This window comes from Gossypium raimondii, chromosome 8 (assembly GCF_025698545.1).
Source record: "Gossypium raimondii isolate GPD5lz chromosome 8, ASM2569854v1, whole genome shotgun sequence".
NCBI lineage: Eukaryota > Viridiplantae > Streptophyta > Magnoliopsida > Malvales > Malvaceae > Gossypium > Gossypium raimondii.
This window is the reverse complement of record NC_068572.1, coordinates 59,762,955-59,785,855: the sequence shown is the minus strand read 5'-3', so window position 1 is coordinate 59,785,855 and position 22,901 is coordinate 59,762,955. Positions and strand designations below refer to the sequence as shown.

Here is a 22,901-nt window from a genome sequence, read left to right as displayed (position 1 = left end):
TCCCAAAAGTACCTGTTGCCTCCACAACAAATAGGTATTATCATCAAGGAACATTGGTATCAACAAATAGGTATAAAGTTTCCATTTTGTTAACAAAAAATGAAGTAACAAAATGAAAGGAACATTGGTATCGACTAGGTTTCTCATGGTCTGCCTCTCCAAGATGACAGTGCAGGGCCAATACTACTCGCAAAGCCTACCATATGACACAAGGCGGTCAAGGTCACCCATCTTCACTTCTTTTTGCATGAAACTCTCGGCGGTAAAAACCCAGTAGCAGTGGTGGTAGCCCAAGCTAACATTTCATCACTCCCATTTGGTACCCTATATGCCATTGATGATATTCTAAATATAGGTCTTGAGGATAACTCTGAGGTGATTGGCAATGCTCAGGGCCTTGCACTCATGGTTGGTGGAAATACAACCACCGGTGTGATGTATGTGGATTTTGGATTTACTAAGGGTAAGTTTAAAGGCAGCTCTATAAGCCTATTTTCGAGGAATCCGATAACAAATACTGAACGTGAAGTTGTGGTGGTCGGAGGAAGAGGAAAATTTAGGATAGCAAAAGGGTTTGCACTACTTAAGACTTATTTTCTAAATGCTACCACTGTTATCGTTGATTTTAATGTGACTGTGATTCATACTGATCCCATACTTGAGACTCAATTCTCATGGATTGTGTGGTTGTGCACCGCTTTATTAGAATAAAGGTATGTTGATGTGATTTAAAAAATTACACGACTCCTGCTTTAAATAAATATAATTATAATTATATTCTTATGTAACATTAATTTAATTAAGATTAATACATATGAAGATAGCTTACTAATATTGTTAAAGTACACTAATGTGGTACTGACGACCAATAGCATAGTGCCACGTGATAGCCTCATAACATTTTAAAAATATTAACACAAATCCAAATTTGAACCCCAAATTGTGGCCAAGTATTCATCTTCTCTATAGAAATAATCTACGTTCAAAGAACACAAATCCAAATCTTCTAAATCGTCTCCATGCAAGAATCAATTAAGAGATATATTACAACTAAAAATACTAAAATTGCAAGTCCAACATCAAAGAATTCTCGATCATTCTATGCAAAAAAAAAAATCAATAATAAAGTCCCTGCAACTATAGTAACACAAAATGTTAATTTTATGAAATTAAATTTGGAAAGTAAATATTATTAAAAAATGAAATTGGTAAGTAAAATATAAAATGGAATGGCATTTATTTATGATGGAACGTATTTTTAATTTTGGAAAGTAAATATTATTGGGTAGAATTTTGGGTAATTAAATATAAAATAAAATCACATTTTGGTAAGTATAAAATTATTCAGAAAAATGACATTATCTAAATAAATTGGCTAATTTCTTTCCTAAACTTTCTCTTCACTCTTGCCTATATAAACCTTAGATTTCAATTTTAAGGATCATAAAACCTAAAAGAAAGCTTTTGTAATATCGTTAGCGTAGAAACAAAAAATGAAGCCATCAGCCACGACTATAGTTTTCTTGCTCCTCCTCTTCGTTTCTACTCTTTGTATATATTTATCCACACTTTTTCTTATTTAATTTTTAGTAATTTATTTTTTTAAATAAGATTTTTGGTATCTAAAATTATCTTCCTATTTCTAATATTTTTTTTAGATTACTTTTAAGAATTTTAATATATTTCTGCAGGTACTTTGAATAATGTGAATGCTAGGTCTTTGGATTGCACGAGTAGCAAAGATTGCATAAATCAGTGCGGTTCTCCTGGTTGTCCACCTCCTTCTACATGCACTTGTGTCTCTGGAAAATGTGATTGCGCCAATGTAGAGAATTTTGTAGAATCTGTGTTTGGATCATTAAATGGTCATATTTAAGGAACATATCAAAATTAGTATGAGTTATAATTAAATTATTTTCTAGAATATCACGATAAGAATAAGTGATTATAATAATAAACAATATATATTATTTTCTCTTGTTGATTTTTCTTGTTAATTTTAGGGTTCAATTTATTTTTTAAATACATATTGATAATTAAATTAACAAAAATAAAAGTATCATGCAAAAATTAATTGTCATTTCCAGTTTTACCCCAACTAATTATGCAAATTAAACAAACATTAATTTTTTTAAATATTTGGGTTTGAGCTCATCTTATTTTTACTTGCTTGATATATTTAATTGAGGATTTCCTAATATTGCTTGTTCTAGCGCTTATCCCTTTTTTTCCTTTGGACTAATCTCTTTTCGTAGACTTTGTTCTTTGAGTTATGATGTAATTAAAAAGTATTAAATTATTAATTACAAAATCAAATTACAATACAATGCGTTGTTTTCGGTTTGTCCCTAAATTGGTTTAAAAATATTTAGTTGGTATTTAAATTTATCTAAAAATTTATATTTTTAATTTATCTATCATGTGTCATATTTAGAGACCGCCACGTATCATTATAAGATTAATCATCGATTACTACATTAACAAAATTAACATTGTTAGTGTAGAAATACCAACCTTGAAGACACCGTATAAGTTTAGGTGGTAAACTACATATTAATTCTTTTAATAATTTTAATTTATTTTTATAATTTTTTCTGATTTTTTTAAATTTAAAATTAATTAAATGTTAATGTAGCATCAATGTGGCACTTCATGTCTATGACACATCAATAAAGTTAACAGGTGTTGTCTTTTTATTTATTTTGGATTGATTTTATAAATTGCACAAAAAGCTAAGAGAGATGAAAAATTAAATTAAAAGCAAAAATAACTTTTTTATTTTATAAAATTGAAGGGTAAAATAAGTAATTATGAGTAGTTTGAATTAATTAAAAAAATGGATGAATTGCTGCTTTATATTTGTTTTCCTGGGAAGAAGCAATAGGTACATATGAGAAAAATCAGTGTTGAAAATATAGAGAAAATCTATGGATTTGTGTTCTGTAATCAATTGGCATGCTAACTCAACAGGTAACCTCTGTGTGGGGGGTCGATCACCAAGTTGAAAGTTTAGAAAGGGAGCTGAAATGGATGCAAGGCTTCTTAAAAGTGGTTGATGCAAGAAAAGTTAGACAATGAGGTGGTGCCTACCTATGTTACTGAGATCAGAGAGTTGGCTTACGATGCCGAAGATGTGAACGAGAGCTTTTTACTCAAACTTGCATCTAAAAGGAAAGCTAGTTTTTCAAAATTGCATCACTTATTTCCATAAAGAGGGATGTTTGCTCTGTCGAATCACAGTCAAAATTAAAGAATACATAAAGTTAAGGGATAATGGAGAAGGATCAAGTTCTTCAACTCAAAGCTGAGAATCAAGGCGGCCTTATCCTCACATCATCGATAAGAATGTTGTTGAATTGGATGTTGATATCAAGAAATTAGTCTCCCTTCTCGTTGACGAGGAAACCCATGGCACTAAAGGTTGTTTCCGTATGTGGAATGGGTGGTCTAGGAAAGATCACTCTTGCCAAGAAAATATATCGGTATAGCCAAGTCATTCGTCATTTCAAGTACTTAGCCTAGGTATACGTTTCTCAACAGTACCAAATACTTTATTTAGTTTCAAAATTTTAGATAAAGATGATAGGAAGAACCAGCATAGACGTTTTTACTTTCACGGAGGATAGAAAATATTTAGTGATAATTGATGATATTTGGAGCATAAAGGAATAGCAATAACAATAGCAAGATATTGCTCACCTCTCGAAATAAAGAGATACTTTCACATGCTGACACCAAAAGACATGTGAGCTGCAGTATCTACAATGTTATTTATTCTAAATTCTTGATTTATTTTCTAAATTTATTTTTCACTTTTAAAACTTCTTTTCGGCAATAATTAAAATTTTACTATTATAAATTATATTTACCTCCGTGTAACATAAACTATTAATCATGATATTAAAACACTTAAAATGAGTATTGATTAAATAAAAGAAATAAAGGCTTTGCAATTTCTTAATTAATAGGTAAATTTATTATATTTTATATTAAACAATAAATTAAAATATATTATATAGATAATCATAACATTAATCATTTAATTATTGTATACTTGGTTAAAATTTGGGTTTAAGGTTAGTAATCAATATTTATGAGTAAATCTTCTTTTACTATGTCAATTAAAAATAAAACTTACATAATATTTTAAAATATAAAATTCAAAATAGTTAAATGTACGTTGATTTTGTCGATTGAAACTTAACTCGATTGACATAAACATTGTTATCAATAGAAGAGAACATGAACATATATCATCCTACTATTTAATTTTTTCATAAAAGTACGGTGAAAATACGATATTCCAATCTCAACATGTACAATATTTTTTTCTTCAATTCTAGAGAGTATCCAAGTTTGTTTTTCTTACTATAAGACGACAGTTGAATTCGGTTTTTGCTCATCAATCAATCCATGTTTCGAAAGTAAACAATTTAAGCATATAAAAACGGCTATCCGTAAACAAAAAAAACAAAAAAAAATTGAGGTACAATTGAGTAATCCATATAAAAACATCAGCAAGGACATGCATATAGAGAACATGACTGGTATTTTCACAGGCATAATCGGCTTGTACGGGAAAAAGGAAAGAATGAAGGAATGTCATTGAACCGGTTCGCCTTAGCGTAAAGAATGTTGGATCAAGGGAACTGGAACGAGCCTCCGATTTGGTTAGTACCGGACGGGGGATTTATTGCGACCCAAAGGAGGGATATGGTAATGGCAATAAGACCCGACCATACAAAAACGATGGTAGGCGTACGCCCTCTTCTTCCCATAAGCCCTTTAGCAAAGGGATAGAGATGAGCTAAAACCCAAAAACTGAAGAAAACTCCACCGAGCAGACGGCTCCACTGAGGTATGACGCTGTAAACTGTTCGGCTAAACCCGACCGCTATCGCTATTAAGTTGACCATCATGATTGTTATCGGTGGTATCATCAGGGACGTCCATCTGACAATGTAGAGATCAGCAAACTCATCATCCAAATCGTCCCCCGCAGATTTTGATGTCAAAGTGAACGAAATCTCGATCCCAGCAATCACTTTCAATAGCCCTTGAAGCACAGCAGCAAGATGTGCACTTGTGCCCCCAATTAACCAAAACTGCTCGTTTCTCCACCATTCTTCTAACTCAATGCCGGACCACTTGATTTCTAGCACGGCAAGCAAACAAAGAGTTACCGTAATGATGAGGAGGTATGTAAGGAAAGTGACATTGAGGGTCTGCACGATGAACTGGCCGGAGAAGAGGGAAAGTGCGGGAAGGAAGCAGTAAACAATCAGAAAAATCGAGGTGAAGGGGTAGATTCCGACGTTTAGATACGCAATCCTCTGCAATAACTTCATTCGTGGACTGGCAAGGAGAGCATTGTTACGGGAAAAGAAGATCTCAACAGAGCCAGTAGCCCAACGCAGGACTTGGTGAAGTCGATCAGTGAGATTGATCGGAGCGGTTCCACGGAAAGCATCACGTTTGGTCACACAATAAACTGATTTCCATCCTCTGTTGTGCATTCTATATCCAGTGACCACATCTTCGGTAACGGAACCATAAATCCACCCAACACGCTGTCCCCACTCAGTCTTGTCCTCGTACCAGCACGAAATAACACTGATTGCCTCAGCAACAGTTGAGGCATCTAGAAGTTCACGAGGAATAGTTAAAGCACAAGGCGGGCGCCCATTCTTCACAGCTGGATGATCCGCAAGGGGACGACCTTGAAACTCCGCCACTGGAATTGAATCAATGAGAAATGTTGAGTTCCCGAACCGCTTTGGAAGCAACGAGAGGTTCATCTCTTCATCATCGGAATCACCCATTCTCAGCGCACGATTCTCCTCCGGGGTGTGTGCCATTGAAGAATGCTTCCTGCTACGACCAAAGCAGCAACTACAGCAACCAGCATGGTGTTCTTTTGATCGAGGCGGGTCAAAGCCATAAAGCGCAATCCTTCGAAAGAGGCATCCAGTTCCGACATAGACAGGACCCATAAGACCATCAAGAGCTCTCATGTTCACATCAAAGAAAACAGTATTGTGATTGGCATATCGATCCGAAGGGTCAATACCCTCGAACCTCTGAGGGAACTGGACATAACAAAGGCGGTCACCTCCTCGATCCATCATGAAACACATGCCTTCCCTCATTGCCTGAGAGTTGTAGATATAGTGGTCACAGTCGAGGTTCAGGATAAATGGACCATTCGACATTATTGCAGACGCCCGAACCAGGGCATTCATGGCACCTGCCTTCTTGTTGTGATCATAGCCTGGGCGCTTCTCACGAGAAACATAAACAAGCAACGGGAGACGAATATCAACATCAGTGAGATCAATTAGCCCATCCTCAGCAGTTCCATGTAGTGGTTCATCACTTGGAGGTTTCAACATCACCTGTATTATACCAGCATGGTCACCCCGAGAGTGATCGGTTGATGGATTCAACCAAGTCCCGGGCCAATGAGTTCCATCAGCCATCCATGTCGCTTTCGGGATTTTCACACTGTCTATAGGTTCATCCCCTCTGTTCTGTCTCTGAAGCTTCATTGCCTTGATTTCCTCCCTTGCATGAAAGGCATCGGATCTACGGCGAATGGAGTCCGGCAAACCATTGGTACGGACCTTGAATTCATCATATTCACGTTTAACTCGCCGTCGGTCCTTAACAAAATCTGGTTTGACTTTATTCTTGTAAGGATCCCTCTTCAAATTGAAGTAAGATTCCGGATTCCTTGGTTCAATATCATGTTTACGACAAAAAGGAACCCATACATTAGCAAAACTCGCTGCTTCAGCCATAGCCTCGAACGTTAAAAGTGCTCCTCCGTCATCAGAAACATAACAAGCAAGTTTTTCAACGGGGTAGTTGGCGGCTAGAATTGACAAGATAGTGTTTGCAGTGACAAGAGGTGGTTCTTTCTCAGGATCCGCAGTAGAGACAAATACATCGATTCCTGGAAGGTCAGACTTTCCAGTAGGGTTGCTAGGACTCGGAGTTTCAAATTTTTCCTTCAGCACGTTAAGGTCCGTAGCACGATTAATCGGACAGAGCTTGGGCAGTTGGTCGAGAAGCCATGAAAAAGCAAACCAAATTTCACAAACAACAGACATTCCCCATAGCCATATCGCATCTTTGTTCGGATTGGTGACCCTCCAAGCCAAAAACAAGCCAAGGACAACAACTCGTATAAATATTAAAAGCCTGCAGGCATAATATGACATTGCAAGCAAAGTTAAGGTAATGACGGAAGACCAACAACAAAGATACAAATATTCAAAGATGTGACATAGTGAAGAAATATAACATGTTCGATGATCTAGAAATGGAGACAATACCGATATGGACTCAGAATGGCTGCTTGTATTTTTAATTTCCGAGTGAGAGGCCTCCACGGTTTGTTCAACAACTCTGTTGGCTCAGCAGCTTCATCATCGTCTCCATTTCCTAGGTTACCATCCTTTGGCCATATAGCATTGCCATAACCATAAGTCCCTCTAGTCTCAAACAACCACCGATTGTGATCAAAGTCTCCAGTTTGACTCCTCATTAGGGCCGACTTTGTTGACTTCATTAAAGACAATCTCCTCTCCATTTTGGACATCGTACTCGGAGGAGGTAGTGGAAGTGGCCTGGTATTACTATCCACAGCTGTTTCATCGAGATCCGTGTTCTTATACGGCTCCTTACACCCAGGGCATATTCCACCCCCAGTTTTCACCGCATCAATGTAACAATCCCGACAGATTTTGAAATCACACTCACAAGGGAGAATATCTAGACCGCGTTCATCGCTCATCACCTTTGCATCACACCCAGGAATTGCACATGAAGATCCCTTTGCACCAGCCATCTGGGGATGGTTTGTTTCGGACTCGATCACCTTGTCCATAAGATGAGCTCGTGTAACACTATTGAATCCACCGGTAAAAAGTGAATTTGACACGTATTGCTCTTCAACCTTCTGAGAAATAGAAGGGTCCATCGGTTGGTTGTCTGGGGTGGGCGGTATATGCACCGTATAGTTCATGAAATCACTACCACCAAGCTCACTGTCGAGATCATCCCTCGAGTAGCTCACGTATCGACCCGAGGAAGTTCTCCGGGCAAACGTCACAGTTGGAGGCACCGGAGGCTTATGTGACTCAGCTGCATCCGATGAAATCGATAAAGATGATCGACTCCCTTTGAAGGACCTAGACGCCATCCTTTTAGTAAAAATCCTGAATTTCCATAATTCAATATATTATCACTATAAGCACTAATAAAGATTTTACTCAAATATGCAAATTTCAACAATGGATAGTAAAAACAACTAAATCATATATAACTTTAAGTTCAAATTAAGTCAAAATCAGCAAACAAATGGAATAGCTAAATCTTTTTTTCCTTAGTTTCCCACAGTTTCTTAGCAACCAAACAGGTCTCACATAACACTAAATATACACAGAGAAAGTAAAGAAACACAAATAAACATACCTGAAAACTAAAACTAAAACTTCAAGTTCAACCCCACAAAAAAAAAAACTAAAAAAATACCCTATATTCAAAATCTCAAAATTTCCCTCTCTTTCTCTCTCATTTTCCAATCAACCAAGCAAAAAGGCTTCAAAGAAACAAATAGAAACCCAATTTTCCTTGAAGGAAGAAAAATATCAAAACATGACTAAAAACAAAGCAAGAAACAGATCTTTGACATAGCATTAGCAACACCAACATGATAAAACCTCACCTTTTATACTTTCTGTCAACTTCCAAAAAGAAAGCACTTGAAAATCTTTATAAAAAAAGGGATATTATTTAAAACCCTTTTTTTGGTCCAATCTTGACATAGCCTTATAAAAACCCTGAACAATTCAAACTGTTCATATTCTGTGATTCTCTTGAGTTGTTGGTCTCCAACTGTTGCCTGTTAAACCTTTGTAAGAAAAAAATATGAAAAATAGACCAAGTCGTGAGAAGCAAAACTACAAGCACTAAGATATCACGACTGGTCGAGTATATGGTTATTTTAAGGCATGAAATCAGAAAAGAGCGTGTTTTTTTGTGTATGGTAAGGATGAGTTGGGATTCATTTTTGTAATAAAAAAAAGGAAAATTTCTTAATAAATGGGGTCTTTTTAAATTGGAAGTGGTGAAGTGAAGGGGAAGAGAACGTGTGAAAGGATCATGAAAGTTTATGAGTTGGTCATTGCCGGCCTACCATCATTTTGATTTTTTTTTAAATATAAATTAAAAATAATATTTTGGATTCTTTTGTCATAAATTTTTTTTATATATCAACACTTCAATCTGTATTTAATGGAAATTGTTTATGATTTTTAAAATTGAATCTATAATTGAATCGAGTGTATTATCAATTTTTTGTCAGATATTGATTTAGTATTGTTAAATAAATTAATAAAAATTTTGTAACAATTAAAATATATATTTTAAAATATACATATTAATTAATTTTTGATTTGATTAATCCAACTATCTGAATGTATTGAACAGATTTGTTAATATCTTTCTTAGGGTGAGTTTGGATAGGTGATTGGGTGCGGTGCGTTTAGCTTACTTTTTGTCTCACGCTACAATATCGCTATAATATCTAATTTCACCGCCACCGCTATTTTTACACTAAATGTACCGCCCATCCAAATCTACTCTTACTAATTTTATTTATTACACTGTTTTTAGGTATTTATATTATGAGTATCATATGACATTTGATAAACTATGGTAGAAAATATAAAATTTATATAAAAATGCATTAAATTTTATATGATATAAAATTATAATCTTTTAATTATTTTAAATTATATAATACAATCACTATTTATTATTGTTATTATTATTATTATTATGATGGGCAAGGCTTGTTAGGTGTTGGTTTTGGACAAAGAGAGAAAAAGGAGGTTGCTCTTTTATGACCAAAAAGGAGAGAAAGAAAATGTGAAAGAATCTTTCGGTTCTTAATTTTGATATAATTTAAAAAAATTTGAAATAATTTAATATCTATCAATTTTAAAAATATTTAATGATAATTAATTATAATATTAATATTTTTTATCAATTTTATATATTTTAATCGGTACAACAATAAATTTATACCTCAAAATTTACACATTTTGTCTATTTATATATTTACTTGAAGCTAAAGTTTTTTTATATATTCTTTTGAATTTTTAAACTCTTTAAAATTGTATTCAATTTTAGAATCAAGACAAAATTAATAGAATGTGTATGCTGTGAGGATTTAATTTGTTTAAATATCAATTAAAATTTTGTACAATTGATTAAGTTATTCCAATTTTTTAAATAAATTAATTTACTCAATATCAAAATTAAGAGAAATTGAAAAAATTAAAATAAAAGAACACAAATTCATTAAATTTAGGAGTATGGTGGGAATTTTCTTTTTATTATTATTATTTACTTCTCTTTCTTTTATGGCCAAAATAATAAAAAAATAGCATTTGTTTATTATTATTTGGTATTTGTTTATTGTTATTATTTGAATTTTGAATTTTGGGGGTTTAGGTGTTGGTTCCTTATTGACCAAAAGGGGGAAAACGAGTAAAAAGAATCGTTGATCATTAATATTAGGATGAGGGGTATTATGGGAATTTCGGTAGAAGATAAGAGAAAGGGTGTTGATGACATTTTGTCAAATGGAAATGTTCCTTTTTTCAAAAATGTTCATACCAACACCAAAACTCACATTTTCCATCATTGTTTGTTTGATATTCCCTTTTGTCTTGAGACGGATTTGATCTTTTGTGATGTGACTTTTTTGTCCTTACCACGAGAGATGATGATTGAAGTTACAATACGTGATATTGGGTGTGTTTGATAAAAGGTTAAAATGTGTTCCCAAGTTTTTATATATTTAAAATTTAGTCCTTTTTATTTTTATTTCTAGAAAGTTTGTCCTTCTATTTTTCATATTTTAAAATTTAGGTTCACTTGTTAAAATCGTTAATTTTTTTATTAAATTCGTTGTTATGCCATTTTAAAATTAAAAAAGAAAAACTCTTTAGTAGTCATGTAACAACAAAAACTATAATAAGCTCGAATTTAATAATTGGACTTGCATTTTAAATCTCAAAATAGAAAGATTAAATTTTTGATATGAAAAAATTCTAAATACATGAAGAGTATAAGGACTTGGAGTACATTTTAACCTATTTAAAATTTTCATTGAAAAGGAAAACTTCAAAGTGTTTGTTCTAATTAAATTTTAATGATTACAAAAATCTCAACAAATCGGTTGAATAAGGGATACCTAACTATAACTTGTTGAAAGTATTAAGCTGCTTTTTATTTTTAATTAAACAATAATAAATTCTAAACCTGACCATTTCAATTAATCACTAGACATAATCTTTTATTGGGTAAACTATAAAGGTGGTCACCCAACATTTAAAATTTTCCATTTTAGGCACTGAAAAAAATTTCAGTTTAGACACTCACATTATATAGTTTGATCATTTTTATCACTCCCGTTAAAATCGTAAATGAAAATCTGACGTGGGATTATTTCTAAAATTTTTTATTTTCCACATAATTCAAGTAAAACAAACAAATTATCATTTTAGTCCCCAATCTTCTAATATAAACTAGGTTTAATCCTCCTAAAAGAATGAGGTACGGTTAAGGCTAAAAATTGAAGAAAAGAAAAGGGGCTTGAGTTTGGTTTGTGGAAAACCTATAGCTGAATCGTTTTTGTTCTGCTTTTGAAGGACCTAAGTTTGAAGGCAACTTTTTTTTTTTTTTTTTTGCATTTGGAAGTTGAATGATGTGTTTTAATCCCTAAAAAACTACTATTATTTGCTTTGCAGCTTCTGCCTTTCAATCTCAGTTAAGGGTGGTGGGAATGTCTAGCGAAGGGATATTTTGGTGTAGGTGCTCCGATTCAGCTTACACAATCTTAGATCCTGGTAATTGCATTTCTAGAGCAACTCCAATATCCTTAGTTCTTCATTCCATTCTTTTAAAAACTAAAGGTATGAACGTATATTTCGAAACGGGAAACTAAAGCTACTCGGTATCTCCATTCTCAGATCGGTTAAATTAAAACCAAACCAACAAAGAAAAATGTAAGGACCCCCAAATAACTTGACAAATTAGGCACAGCTTCTATCTTAAAACTTTAAGCAATGCCCCTAATCTCTCTACCACTTAGTGTCAGGTGAGAACTCACAAGCTTTCATCATCAGTATTGCTTATCCTGATCTCGTCTTTTGGGCTTTCACCCATTGAGGTTTCATCCAACTGTCAAACCTCCCCTTACAGCTCTTCACTTCAAAAGCTGAATAAAAGAACACAAACAGCAGGTGGCTGTTGTTGCCCCCAATTTCAAGGGTTAACCTCTCTTTTTATTATTAAAGGATTAAACCTCATTTATATTAAAAAGATTGGGACTAAAATGATAAATTTTTATTGTACTTAAATTATGTGAAAAATAAAAAAAATTATAAATATTTCTACAACAAAATGAGACTGCCTAAATTGCAAGAAAATTTTCCAAGTTTGATTACCATTTGTGTAGTTTACCCTTTTTTATAAATGTCTTTTATGTAATTTTTTTGTGATTGTATCATTATCTAGTATAATAACAAATTGACACATAAGAAAGATTATGATCAAGTACACTACTAGTAAAAAGTAATATTTTTACGAGCAAAGCTAAAATAAAGTTAAAATAATGACATTCAAAATCATTAGTATTGTATTATAATTAGTGATACCAATATGAAAATGATTGATTTTTAAGTACAACTATGATATTTCAATGAATGACTTAATCACATGCATATATATTGTATATATATTCATCCCTCTATTCGTGCAACAATTTGCAATGAACAAAAGCCAAAATGTTACTTTGGGTAATCAAAAAGGTGTTCTTGCAAACTCAGGGAATCATGAATTCTTCATGATACTAACAACAGCCACAAAATGAGATCAATCAATTGATAGGATTGGAATGGGTACTGTTGGATCGCCTGCAATCGCAAGTGCAGACACTTCTTGATTCTTTAACCACGCGCTGGGATCTCCGAGTATGAAGCTTGATGTTCACCAATTTACCAGCCATCTGTTGCAAACAAGAAATGCAAGGTAAACCACAAGTTCAAAAACTTGTTAATCATTTGAACATTACATTTTCATGTATTTCCACCAGCTTTTACAAGGAAGATGACTCTAATGAGAAACACAATTACTCTCTCAATAGAATCATAGCCATAAAAAATAACTAAAACTAGCATGCAGCATGCATAGGCAATGTCATCATTCTTATGATCCATGCATGTCTGTTAGTAACATAATCCAACATCTAATAAGTTTCTACACCCATCTTCTTTTATTGTTTTTCTATCTTTTTATCCTATTCTATTTCTGTTCTCAATTTTCATGCATTAACAGTCCTGCTTGATACTAAAAGGATCATCTCTGTACAAGCAAACCAATTTCAACGACCTATGTAACGATGTGGTAATGAAACTGAGATAACTACTAATGAGGTGGCACCACTATTGCCATCAAGGAGAATTTCCCTTTTAAATTAGTTTTTCCAACAGAAACAATTGTACACTCGGAGCAATAAGATTCAGCATTATTTCTCAAATATGGCAACCAAAGATACAAATATAGGCTAAAATTTTAGTGAAAAGAAAGTAGCAAACCATTCGCCAAACTAGATCTTCCGGACCCAAGGGTTGAGCTGGATTAGAGTACACGAAATGCCTTGAGTACTGGACAAATGAGTTAGTCAAATTAGCAACATGAAAGATGGTACTAGCTAACATTATTCTCCAAAGTTTCTTTCTTTCAGATTGTTCTCCTGAATGAAAAGATAAAGGTTAAGCAGGAAATTAAAAATGTACAACCCAATTATTAATGAAACTTATGCCTCGTTTGGTTGTTTAGTGTATTAACTCAAGGAAAAGCTTAATTATAACATGAATATTAAAATAACTTGTTATAACATAAAGAATAGTTTGTACGAATTTAAACTTGAAAATAGAAGGATGAGTAAAACTAGTAAAAAAAATAAAACCTTCTCAAAATAAGTAAAAAAATTCCCTTCCCTTAGATGAAAACAAGTCATGTGAGTAGCTAAATATTACCAAATGAAATTAAATTCTTGCTAACTCATATAAAATCCTAAAGGCCTCTCACCTGGTACAAGCAAAATTGTTAAGACACAAAGAGATCATTATGCAAAATAGAACAGGTTGCTAAAACTTTATCCTTAGATACAAGCATGGACAATGGGGATTTTTTTTTTTTCCATCTAACTTTGCAAACACAAACCTCGGCAAGGTTCCTCCTCATTTCTCTTATCTGAGTAGAACTAATGCTCTTTAAGTATCTTAGAATCCAACCAGGTTGCACAGCATCAGTTGAAGAAATAAATACAGCCATCTGCATGAAAAGAAACAAAAAATAGACAATAAAAAATAAGTGACTTACTAGCTATTATGTGTATATGAACTCCATTTTATTCTTTGATTGCAGCTTAATCAGCAAAAGTAGTGAAGTTCTATTTTTAGGCGGTCATTGAACAAAATGTAGAAAGCACCCTCAAGGTAGCCAAGATGCATCAAGGGAAGGGAAAGGAAGTGACAACTCAAGCAAAGGAAAAAACACGCATACCTTCCTATAATCAAGTATTCCTTCAAAAGGGAGCTCCAATTCATCACTAATAATAACAGGTATACACCCACTGACAATAGCATCAAACAATCTAGCAGAGGAGGGAGTGTCACCAGCTGGACTTAAACAAAATATAGACCTGATAACAGAGGAGAAAAATCACAGCATTAAGGAGGATATGTAACACCATGAAAAAGAATCAGCTTATCTTACCTGCGCATCCCCTTCTGAGCAGCAGCTTTTCCTCCCTCCCCAGCAGTTCCCTCCTCTATGACTACATCCTTGGCACCTGTTAGTTCTGCACCAATTTTAGCACGTATCTTTCCTCCCTGAAAAAGAAAAATTACAAAATAAGCAGCCAAGAGATCAAATGACAAACATTATTCAAGCATGTAAGACTGACAGAGAGTAGAGGCAATGTTGGAGAGAAAACATGTAATGCTACTTTGAAGTCAACCCTTAAAATATCTAGGTGGGATGCAAAGAAAAGGCCCGAGAAATTATCTTCTTCAGTTTAAAAAGGATAACTTAACACTCCATTCAAATTCATAAAAATTCCGAAACACATAGGCACATCTTCCTCCTCTCTTCCCTCCACCTTCCCTTTCTTGTTAAACCATTCTAGTATTTGAAGGGGGGGGGGGGAAGTTGGCAAAACTCTGGAAACCTCTTGCAGAAGCATATATATTATTGACAAGCCCAAAATGAGCCATTCTTTCATTACAGCAAATTCAGTGAAAATGCAAAAAATCAAAGGCTTTTTTAATAAGACAGTTGAAACCCTCACAGCATTTCTTTTAAGTCGTCCGCGGAAGAAAAGCAGTGTTGTTCTCTTTGATTCACTTTCCAATAAGCATTTTGCATCACATAAATCAACATTTGGTACATAAGGGAGAATGAGGTCCTTCTCCAGTGAAACTTGCCCCGGTTTGTACCTAGAATGTTGAAGTATATCATTTTCAAAAGCTGAAATGACTAGTAAAGTTGAAAGTTCTATCTCATCTGCAAGAGTCATATATTTACCAATTCCCTGTGGAGTCCATGTCTGGTAAAAGCCAAATTGCATTTTTCACATATCTGCGAACTGACTTAAAGGACCACGGATGATGAATGGGAAATATGTGATCCCTTCCTTCAGATCGTTTCCATGCAGGTTGATCTGTCACCCATTTCAGGGCTTCCTGAAACCAAAAGGAAACAAAATCCTTGAATAGGCAAATTCTAAAACTTACACACTTGTTCAAATAAAACATTAAACAAGTTCTTGAAGGGAAACCATGCACTGTTTTGTGCAATATATGTGCCCCAAAAACTTTTCAATCAGAGAAAATGGAATTAAAAAACGATAACATAATTCATGAAACACAAACCAAAACTAAGACAAGACAACCCAATCAACACCTTAATACAAATTGGATCTCAAAAGTTGAGTTTAGTGACAGCAAAAAAGAAGAAAGTCAAGCAGAAAATATTTAAATTATTAAATAAACTCAATCTAGAACTTGAAATGCACAGGAATTGACCCAATTATAATTTAATTTGCTTGCCCTACTAAGTACTACCTATGTTACTTGGAGGTGTGAGTATGTGTTGGGCATGGGTATGGTCAAAATTTCCAAGTTTTTCTACTTATTTGAAGTATGCTTGAAAGTCACATCCCTGTATCTATGTGTCGGGCACAAGTATTGGAAACAGGTACTTCACCAAACACAAAGAGCTAGTGCAACATAAATCACTACCTCTTTGAAAAGAATGACTCCATAAAATGCATTTACCTAAATTATAATAATTGATAAACCCGAATAATTCAGCAAGTGCATGACAAAACAATAAACAGTCGCACACACTTACCGTAGACACAAAAAGTAATCAACAGAATAGGAGTCAAATCAAGCTCGTATTCTAAACATTCTAAAACAGGGTAACAAGAAAATGTAGAAACAAATATTTTAAAACCAGGAAATGCACTCACACCCTATATAACGCCTTGCATTGTTGTTTCTCCAATAAGAAAAAGCTAATCGTGGTGAAAAACGGCACATAAAATAAATCCGCCTCCTCCTGCTTAACAACTCTCACAACATTCTTCAATAGCCTTTCGGATTCAGGAGCAATCAAATCCGCCCAAAGCCAATAATCAATAGAATGCTGCACCACCAATAAAGAAAAGCCAAGTTGAAAAAAAAAATATAAAACAATTTGTCAACTTTGTTAACCAAATCGAGAATCTTCAATTCACTTCAACTCGCTACTTATCATATAGAGATATATTTCATATTAAAATGAAATGATCTCACTTGTTCGATTAAACGGTGAACGGGGCTGCCATTGGAAGTAATATTAGAAGTTTCTCGATAAGTATTCCGAAACAACCAAAGCAAATCGTAGGTGAACTTGCTCGGCATTTCGTAAACGTAAACCCTAACCGGCATGGACATCGGGTAGTACGGATCGCCACGCAACCACTCCATTTCCTTGACGAACTTCCTCTCGTCGAGCCTCCTGACGTCACGATCGATCACGGAACCCACCGTATCGTCGGAAGAGGCGGGGATTTTGGGAGCCTTGTGAGCAAGGAAGTGCTCGAGGGAGGCGACGAACGAGGTTTCGGGTCGTACAGACGGATGCCGATAGGGAACGGTGACGGCGGCGGTGGTTGTGGAGGAGGGAGAAAAGAGGAAGAAGAAGAAGAAAGAGAGAGCGAGGATAATGACGGCGAATAAGAGAATAACTGGGGATTTGGATCTCGTTAAGATCGACGACGGCATTTGCTTCGCTCTCATTTTCAGTGTATTAGAGGAACCGTGTCAGTGGAGGATAGTGTAGAGATCTGAGTGTTTTAATCGATATAATTTTTTAACCTAATTATGGTTTTAGTCCCTCTAAGTCCAACTTGATGACATTGCTGCCATTAAAGTAAGTGCTAATTGCATTAGATATCCCCAAACTATGATACACATTCTAAATTAACCCAAAAACTTCAAAACAATCAAATTACATCCTCAAAATATTGATGTTGTGTTCCTTTAATTATTAAAACCATTCATTTTAATCGTTACATGACATGTCAAATCTTACGTGTCATAATTAAAATAATAATTTTAAAGAAAAGTAAAATGTTACGTATAACTTTTAAAAGTAAAACTAATATCAAGTAAAACCGAAAAAGAGTGAGTAAGCAATAAAGCTTTTATAAAAGTTTCGAGAACCTTAAAACCCAATATTTTTACAATATACATTTTTCTTTAGCCTTTTCATTTTAAACTATACCACATAAGATTTGAAATATCATTTAAAGGTTAAATTGATAATTTTAATAATGCAATGACCTTATTGATACAGCTGAATAGTTCGGGAAGTAATTAGAATATTTTAATATTTAAGGAGTAATTTAAAATGAAGATATAGTTTGAGGATGTATGGCACGATTAACTTTAGAAGTAATAATGTGAACATTAAGCATTCCTTTGATATGCAAATTTATTACCGGTTAAATATGGCTTTCAATGACTTTGATTGTGTGAATTGAATAGCAATAAAAGAAATGTCATGACTTTCATGGAAAAAACTAGCAAAATTATCAATTCGGAACTGTTAAAAACTAAAGAAGTAGAAAGATTAAATTATTTCAAGTTAAAAGTTAAGAGGTTAACTTTTAACATAGTAGAAGGACTAAAATTATAATTAAACTTTAGTCTTATTATGGCTTTAGTCCTCTAGAACCTTTGCTGTGTTCCTCGACTTTATTTCAATCTTCTACTTTTATAATGTTATTAGAATACTCAAATTGATGATATAGAATTTTTTATTGTTATTTAATCACATAATTAAGACTATATGAAAATTCGATCAATTATATTCAATCAATAAATGTTATCACTTAATTGCTATAACTAACCATGTTATTAATTTGAACCTACTAATAATATTATAAAAATAAAGTATCAAATTATGCCAAATTAAAATAGTTCATCCCAAAAACAGTTCAAGTGTCATGTGTAAGTTGGATAGAGTCTCTAATCTCATCATATGTGTATGCTACGTATGTGGTTTTATCACGGCTGTTAGTATATTGAATTTAGAAGACCTCAACTATAAATTGTGGCCTTTTTATTCGCACTAAAACTTGACATAATCCTACACTATAATTATTTAGACATGCATTTGTATTTTTATTATACTTGTTTATATATTATGAAATTTTAATACATGGATCAATTCAAAGTGGTGTTCCTTTAGTCCCTCAAATTTTGTAAAATTATAGATTAATATGATGAAAAAATAACAGTGTAACTCCAAAAAATCATAATTTATTTTGAACCCTAGAATAATTTTGTAGGTTTGTCTTTTACTTGGGGTTGAAAACTTGATCCACACAGGACTAGATTAGACTAAAGATCACAAACTTAAATCATACACCAACACCCAAATAATTAAATCAAAAACTTGATCTAAAAACCTCATCAAAATGTAGTTATTTTCATTGTGTAACCCAATATCCCTAATTCCATATAAATATATAAAATGGAAGGACATGAATAAAGCAGCAATGAGCAAAGAGCCAGTCATGTCATCAAACCACCAATATGACAGCCATAAAGATAACCAAGTAAACAAATCCAAGCATGTATTACTTACACATAACGTTCTGGAACAATCAAAGGTAGCATGCGAAAGAAAAAGTCCGCAATCCCGTCCTGAGTTTCCTATTCCAGTCTTTTTCTATGCTTACAATGGCCCGGCACGGGACTTGTGTCGTAAATTGTGAATGGTGTTGAATAGCACTCAGAATGTGATTAGATCATCTTTTGGTCCTTGTTGCTTCTTTGAATCTTGACCCCCTCCGGATGAACCTCCACCTTTCTTACCGAAAATCATTTCATCGAGATCGTCCATCATGTCATCGTTGCTTCCACCGTGAGTCCCGTGTCGTGTACCTGCTGGTTTCCGGATCAATCCATCTTCTTTCGGATGACGGGGAGAATCATCAGGCTCAACAGCCACTGGAATCATAGCAGGCTCTGGCTCACGTCGAACTGCTGATGGCTCATTCAACTCTTCATACTTTGAGAGAGCTTTCTGGATCTCATCGTTCACATTCAAAGCTTCAAAAAGCAAGGCCTCGTTATCTCCAGCAGTGTCAATGATTCTTAGAATAGTGGATTGGGACTGTCGACATTGCTGGACAAGTGTAGTTGTCAAGTCATCCTGCCAACAAAACAACGAAATTACTGAAGATTCAACCAGTTAAAAAAAGGCTCACTACATGTAACATCGTTCTAAAACATTCGTTGATAAGGAAAAGGTAGAGAAAACACATTAACAACTCATAAGAGCCAAGACTCGAATTTTTAAAGGCATGTTACTCGGCACCACCAGAAGGAAGAATACTTCATTCCTAATCTTTATGAAGTTAGAAACTATATAGTGCATAAAAAGACAATAATACCTCGAGAGCATCTTGTTGTGGTGATGAGGACAACACAGTTGAAAGAAGCTCAATGCTATTTCTTGCTACATCAAATGCTTCCTTAGTTTGTTCGGCGGTAAAGGCTTGGGGAGGAGTGTCATGCTGAAGCTGCATGTCATGTTGAAACTGATTTGCAAGACTAGCATCCACTTCAGCTGCGGAAACTGAGCGAGGAGGGGTAAAAATAGGTGCCAAACTCTCATTGTCACGTCCAGGAAAGCGAACACCCCTTGATTTTAAACTCTACAAAGGAAAAAAGGATCATTCAACAGAATCTCACTAGTCATCAAAAGATAAAGATACAGGTTCGTCTTAGTAGCAACGTTGCACCGTGTGTTTGGATTCAATTGTTCAAAAAATTCCCCATCTCATGATTTTATGAGGATTTGCAGGATAAATAAACAACAATTCCAAGACTGTACCAGCAAGCGGATAAATTTAATGAATAGAACTAAAGCTCCACGCTTTCAATCAGAAACACCATCATGGGAAAACGAGTAAATAAAACCAAATAATTGTATTTCACAACTTATTTCAACAACAGTAGAAAAAGATATAGAAAATATACATTTTTACCTTGTAAGTCTCTTCATAAACAGGCAAATAGCGGAGCTCACTGGTTGACTCCCCCCAGGCTTCAATAAGCATCAAAGCTTTGTTTCGATTATTAACAACAGTCTGAGGATCATCAATAAGCTTAACCATCTCATCAAGAACCCTCTCAGCTGCTACCTCAGAAAATGCCTTCTCGCAATTCTTGACACAAGTTTCAAGCAACACCAATGACAAGTATTGAACCCTAGGGTTCTTCAACATTATCTTTCGTTTTATGCCACGAATCAGTTCAACACTGCTAATTTTTTCATGGTTGATCATGTCACAGATATCGAGATTCAAGGCCCAATCAGGCTCATCAAGGGCCTCTGAGGTGGCATCGTCGACAAGCTTATCAGCAGGGTTAGGGCCTTGGAAGAGCTCCTTCACTTTAAAGCTAACCGAGCTCATGCCAGCACTCATCTTTCTTCCCACCTCGGCTCCTTCTGTCTTCAGGAGCTCACCAAAGGCAGAAACTTTGTCCATCAAATTCTTGTCCATTTTCACCAAACCTTCAAAACAAAAAATCTATATCCTGAAAAAACATCCAAACAGAAAAAAAAAATTAAAATGGAGAAACGCAAAGAAATAATGACATCCATCATAGGGTCAGAATCTTTTAACATAAAATTTCTTCCTAGTAATCTTCCATGGTAAATATAAACACCCAAAAGCCTCAAAATTACATAAATGTTAGAAAATAACCAAGCAGGAATAACTATGATTTTCCTCCATCATCATTAATCAGAACAATCAAATATCTGGTTTTCTTTTTAATTTTCATCCCTAGGAAGTTCCAGCAGAACTTGCTTCAAATCTAAAAATTTACATAGCATTAAAATACTTCAAACACAAAAATGAGTAAAACCCTAATTCCCCAATCTTCAGGAGAGAAAAAAAAAACTCAGTTTTCAAAATATTAACTTTAAAACCTCCAAAAATTGAACAAGTTACTGATTAAAGAAACAAAAGAACAAATACCTAATTCAAAGCAAAATAACTCAAGAATTTAAAAAAAATATCAATTTCTCCCCTTCTATTTTAGCAGCAATTTAAAACACAGATACAACTGCATGAGTACATAAACTAAAAAAATTCCAAACCTTTAAAACCTTAAAAAAAAACTAAACTCGGATCAGATTACCAGAAAACTAGTTAAAGGGCTTGCTTAACTACTAATAATTATAAGGAAAAAAAATTAAAAATCAGGTTCATTAAGTCAACTGCTGGGTCAGCTAAACCTAGATTCTAAATACTTCAAAATCAAAATCAGGAAAAAAAATCATAAATTACATAAAAAAATGTAATGAAAATTAAAATTTAAAATAAAATAACAGAGACGATGAATTGATTTACCTTCGGAAATTGAAATCAAACTGTAAAGTTGAGTTTTTGATCTTTCATTGGAGTTTCAGACTCGGTCTTTCTTCATATACGACGCAAAAAGACACGTTTTTTAATTTTATTTTATTAAATTTCTTTTTCTTTTTGCTTTTTTGTTAAGTAAAATAATAAATATTGCGTATATGTGAAGGTTATTGCCGTGATTCCATTTGTCAACTGACAAAGAAAGTAAACGGCACCGTACCACTTTTTATAAATGCAGCTTCTTAGCGTCTTCTATCATTTTCGATGTATTTATATTTTATTCTATGTTTGAAGGCATAATAATTCATGTTTAAAAAAAAAGTTATTTTAGTTTTTAACTTAGTTTATAATATTTTTTAGTTTTTAAATTTACGTTTTTTATTAAATTATCCTAAGATGGATGGAATTTTTTTTTTTCACTTTTTTAATTTGACATACAAATAAATTGTCACATGAATAATATATTAACAATTCATCTCCCGGCCTCTTTTTTGTTTTGACTTAACTGGAACTCATTTTGCTAATGATTTGGCTCGAAAGGATCGGAAGGTTGAGGTATTCGTGAACCAAGTCGGCCTAAGTTTATATTAACATATTTTATATTTTCCCAAGTTCGACCCGACTCAAAATACAGACTTAAAATTTTGTCCAAACCCGCCTATAATTTATAAATAGCTAACATAAACTCATTTTAAACCAGCCCGTATTATTTTTTAAAAATATATATTTATATTATTTTAAAATTAGTATTTAATAATTTTATATATTTTTATTTATTAAAATATTATATCTAGTAAATTTAATAATTTTAATATCTACATTA

General features: G+C 33.7%; 3 protein-coding genes and 1 pseudogene across 5 annotated transcripts; 1 reads left to right on the top strand and 3 right to left on the bottom strand.

Moving 5' to 3' along the window:
- The first annotated feature begins 112 nt into the window (after positions 1-112).
- LOC128043080 (dirigent protein 4-like) lies at positions 113-711 on the top strand (annotated as a pseudogene).
- A 3,681-nt stretch (positions 712-4,392) lies between these two features.
- LOC105792680 (cellulose synthase-like protein D3) lies at positions 4,393-9,160 on the bottom strand. Of its 2 annotated transcripts, none has more exons than XM_012621369.2 (3): positions 8,732-9,160; positions 7,338-8,222; positions 4,393-7,203 (listed from the first exon to the last, which is right to left on the bottom strand). In XM_012621369.2, the coding sequence occupies exons 2-3, from the start codon at positions 8,204-8,206 to the stop codon at positions 4,641-4,643; spliced, it is 3,432 nt and encodes a 1,143-aa protein (XP_012476823.1). In that variant the 5' UTR covers positions 8,207-8,222; positions 8,732-9,160; the 3' UTR covers positions 4,393-4,640. The 2 variants fall into 2 exon arrangements, with proteins under 2 accessions (XP_012476823.1, XP_052490619.1); XM_052634659.1 differs by lacking the exon at positions 8,732-9,160 and adding an exon at positions 8,479-8,625.
- Positions 9,161-12,692: 3,532 nt separating this feature from the next.
- Positions 12,693-17,473, bottom strand: LOC105792681 (probable arabinosyltransferase ARAD1). 2 transcript variants are annotated; one of them, XM_012621372.2, is made up of 9 exons: positions 16,944-17,473; positions 16,621-16,794; positions 15,670-15,827; positions 15,434-15,581; positions 14,860-14,975; positions 14,647-14,785; positions 14,305-14,415; positions 13,674-13,742; positions 12,693-13,084 (listed from the first exon to the last, which is right to left on the bottom strand). In XM_012621372.2, exons 1-9 carry the CDS (start codon positions 17,427-17,429, stop codon positions 12,956-12,958), a joined length of 1,530 nt encoding a protein of 509 aa, XP_012476826.1. In that variant the 5' UTR covers positions 17,430-17,473; the 3' UTR covers positions 12,693-12,955. The 2 variants fall into 2 exon arrangements, 1 of the variants encoding a protein (XP_012476826.1); XR_008198819.1 differs by having other exon boundaries at positions 13,004-13,084; positions 13,674-13,831.
- A 1,625-nt stretch (positions 17,474-19,098) lies between these two features.
- On the bottom strand, positions 19,099-22,223 carry LOC105792679 (TOM1-like protein 1). The gene is made up of 4 exons (XM_012621368.2): positions 22,067-22,223; positions 20,693-21,245; positions 20,096-20,359; positions 19,099-19,854 (listed from the first exon to the last, which is right to left on the bottom strand). Exons 2-4 carry the CDS (start codon positions 21,209-21,211, stop codon positions 19,432-19,434), a joined length of 1,206 nt encoding a protein of 401 aa, XP_012476822.1. The 5' UTR covers positions 21,212-21,245; positions 22,067-22,223; the 3' UTR covers positions 19,099-19,431.
- Positions 22,224-22,901: the final 678 nt, after the last annotated feature.

Coding starts and splice junctions, on each gene's coding strand:
- LOC105792681 (XM_012621372.2), bottom strand. CDS start 17,429: ATGAGAGCGAAGCAAATGCCGTCGTCGATCTTAACGAGATCCAAATCC. Junction 15,828..16,620: donor AATGCAAGGCGTTATATAGG/GTGTGAGTGCAT, acceptor TTTTGGTTTCAG/GAAGCCCTGAAATGGGTGAC. Junction 13,743..14,304: donor TGAGGAGGAACCTTGCCGAG/GTTTGTGTTTGC, acceptor TCATTTGTCCAG/TACTCAAGGCATTTCGTGTA.
- LOC105792679 (XM_012621368.2), bottom strand. CDS start 21,211: ATGGACAAGAATTTGATGGACAAAGTTTCTGCCTTTGGTGAGCTCCTG. Junction 20,360..20,692: donor TTTATGAAGAGACTTACAAG/GTAAAAATGTAT, acceptor TTTCCTTTGTAG/AGTTTAAAATCAAGGGGTGT. Junction 19,855..20,095: donor CACAACAAGATGCTCTCGAG/GTATTATTGTCT, acceptor TTTTGTTGGCAG/GATGACTTGACAACTACACT.
- LOC105792680 (XM_012621369.2), bottom strand. CDS start 8,206: ATGGCGTCTAGGTCCTTCAAAGGGAGTCGATCATCTTTATCGATTTCA. Junction 7,204..7,337: donor GCCATTCTGAGTCCATATCG/GTATTGTCTCCA, acceptor TTATGCCTGCAG/GCTTTTAATATTTATACGAG.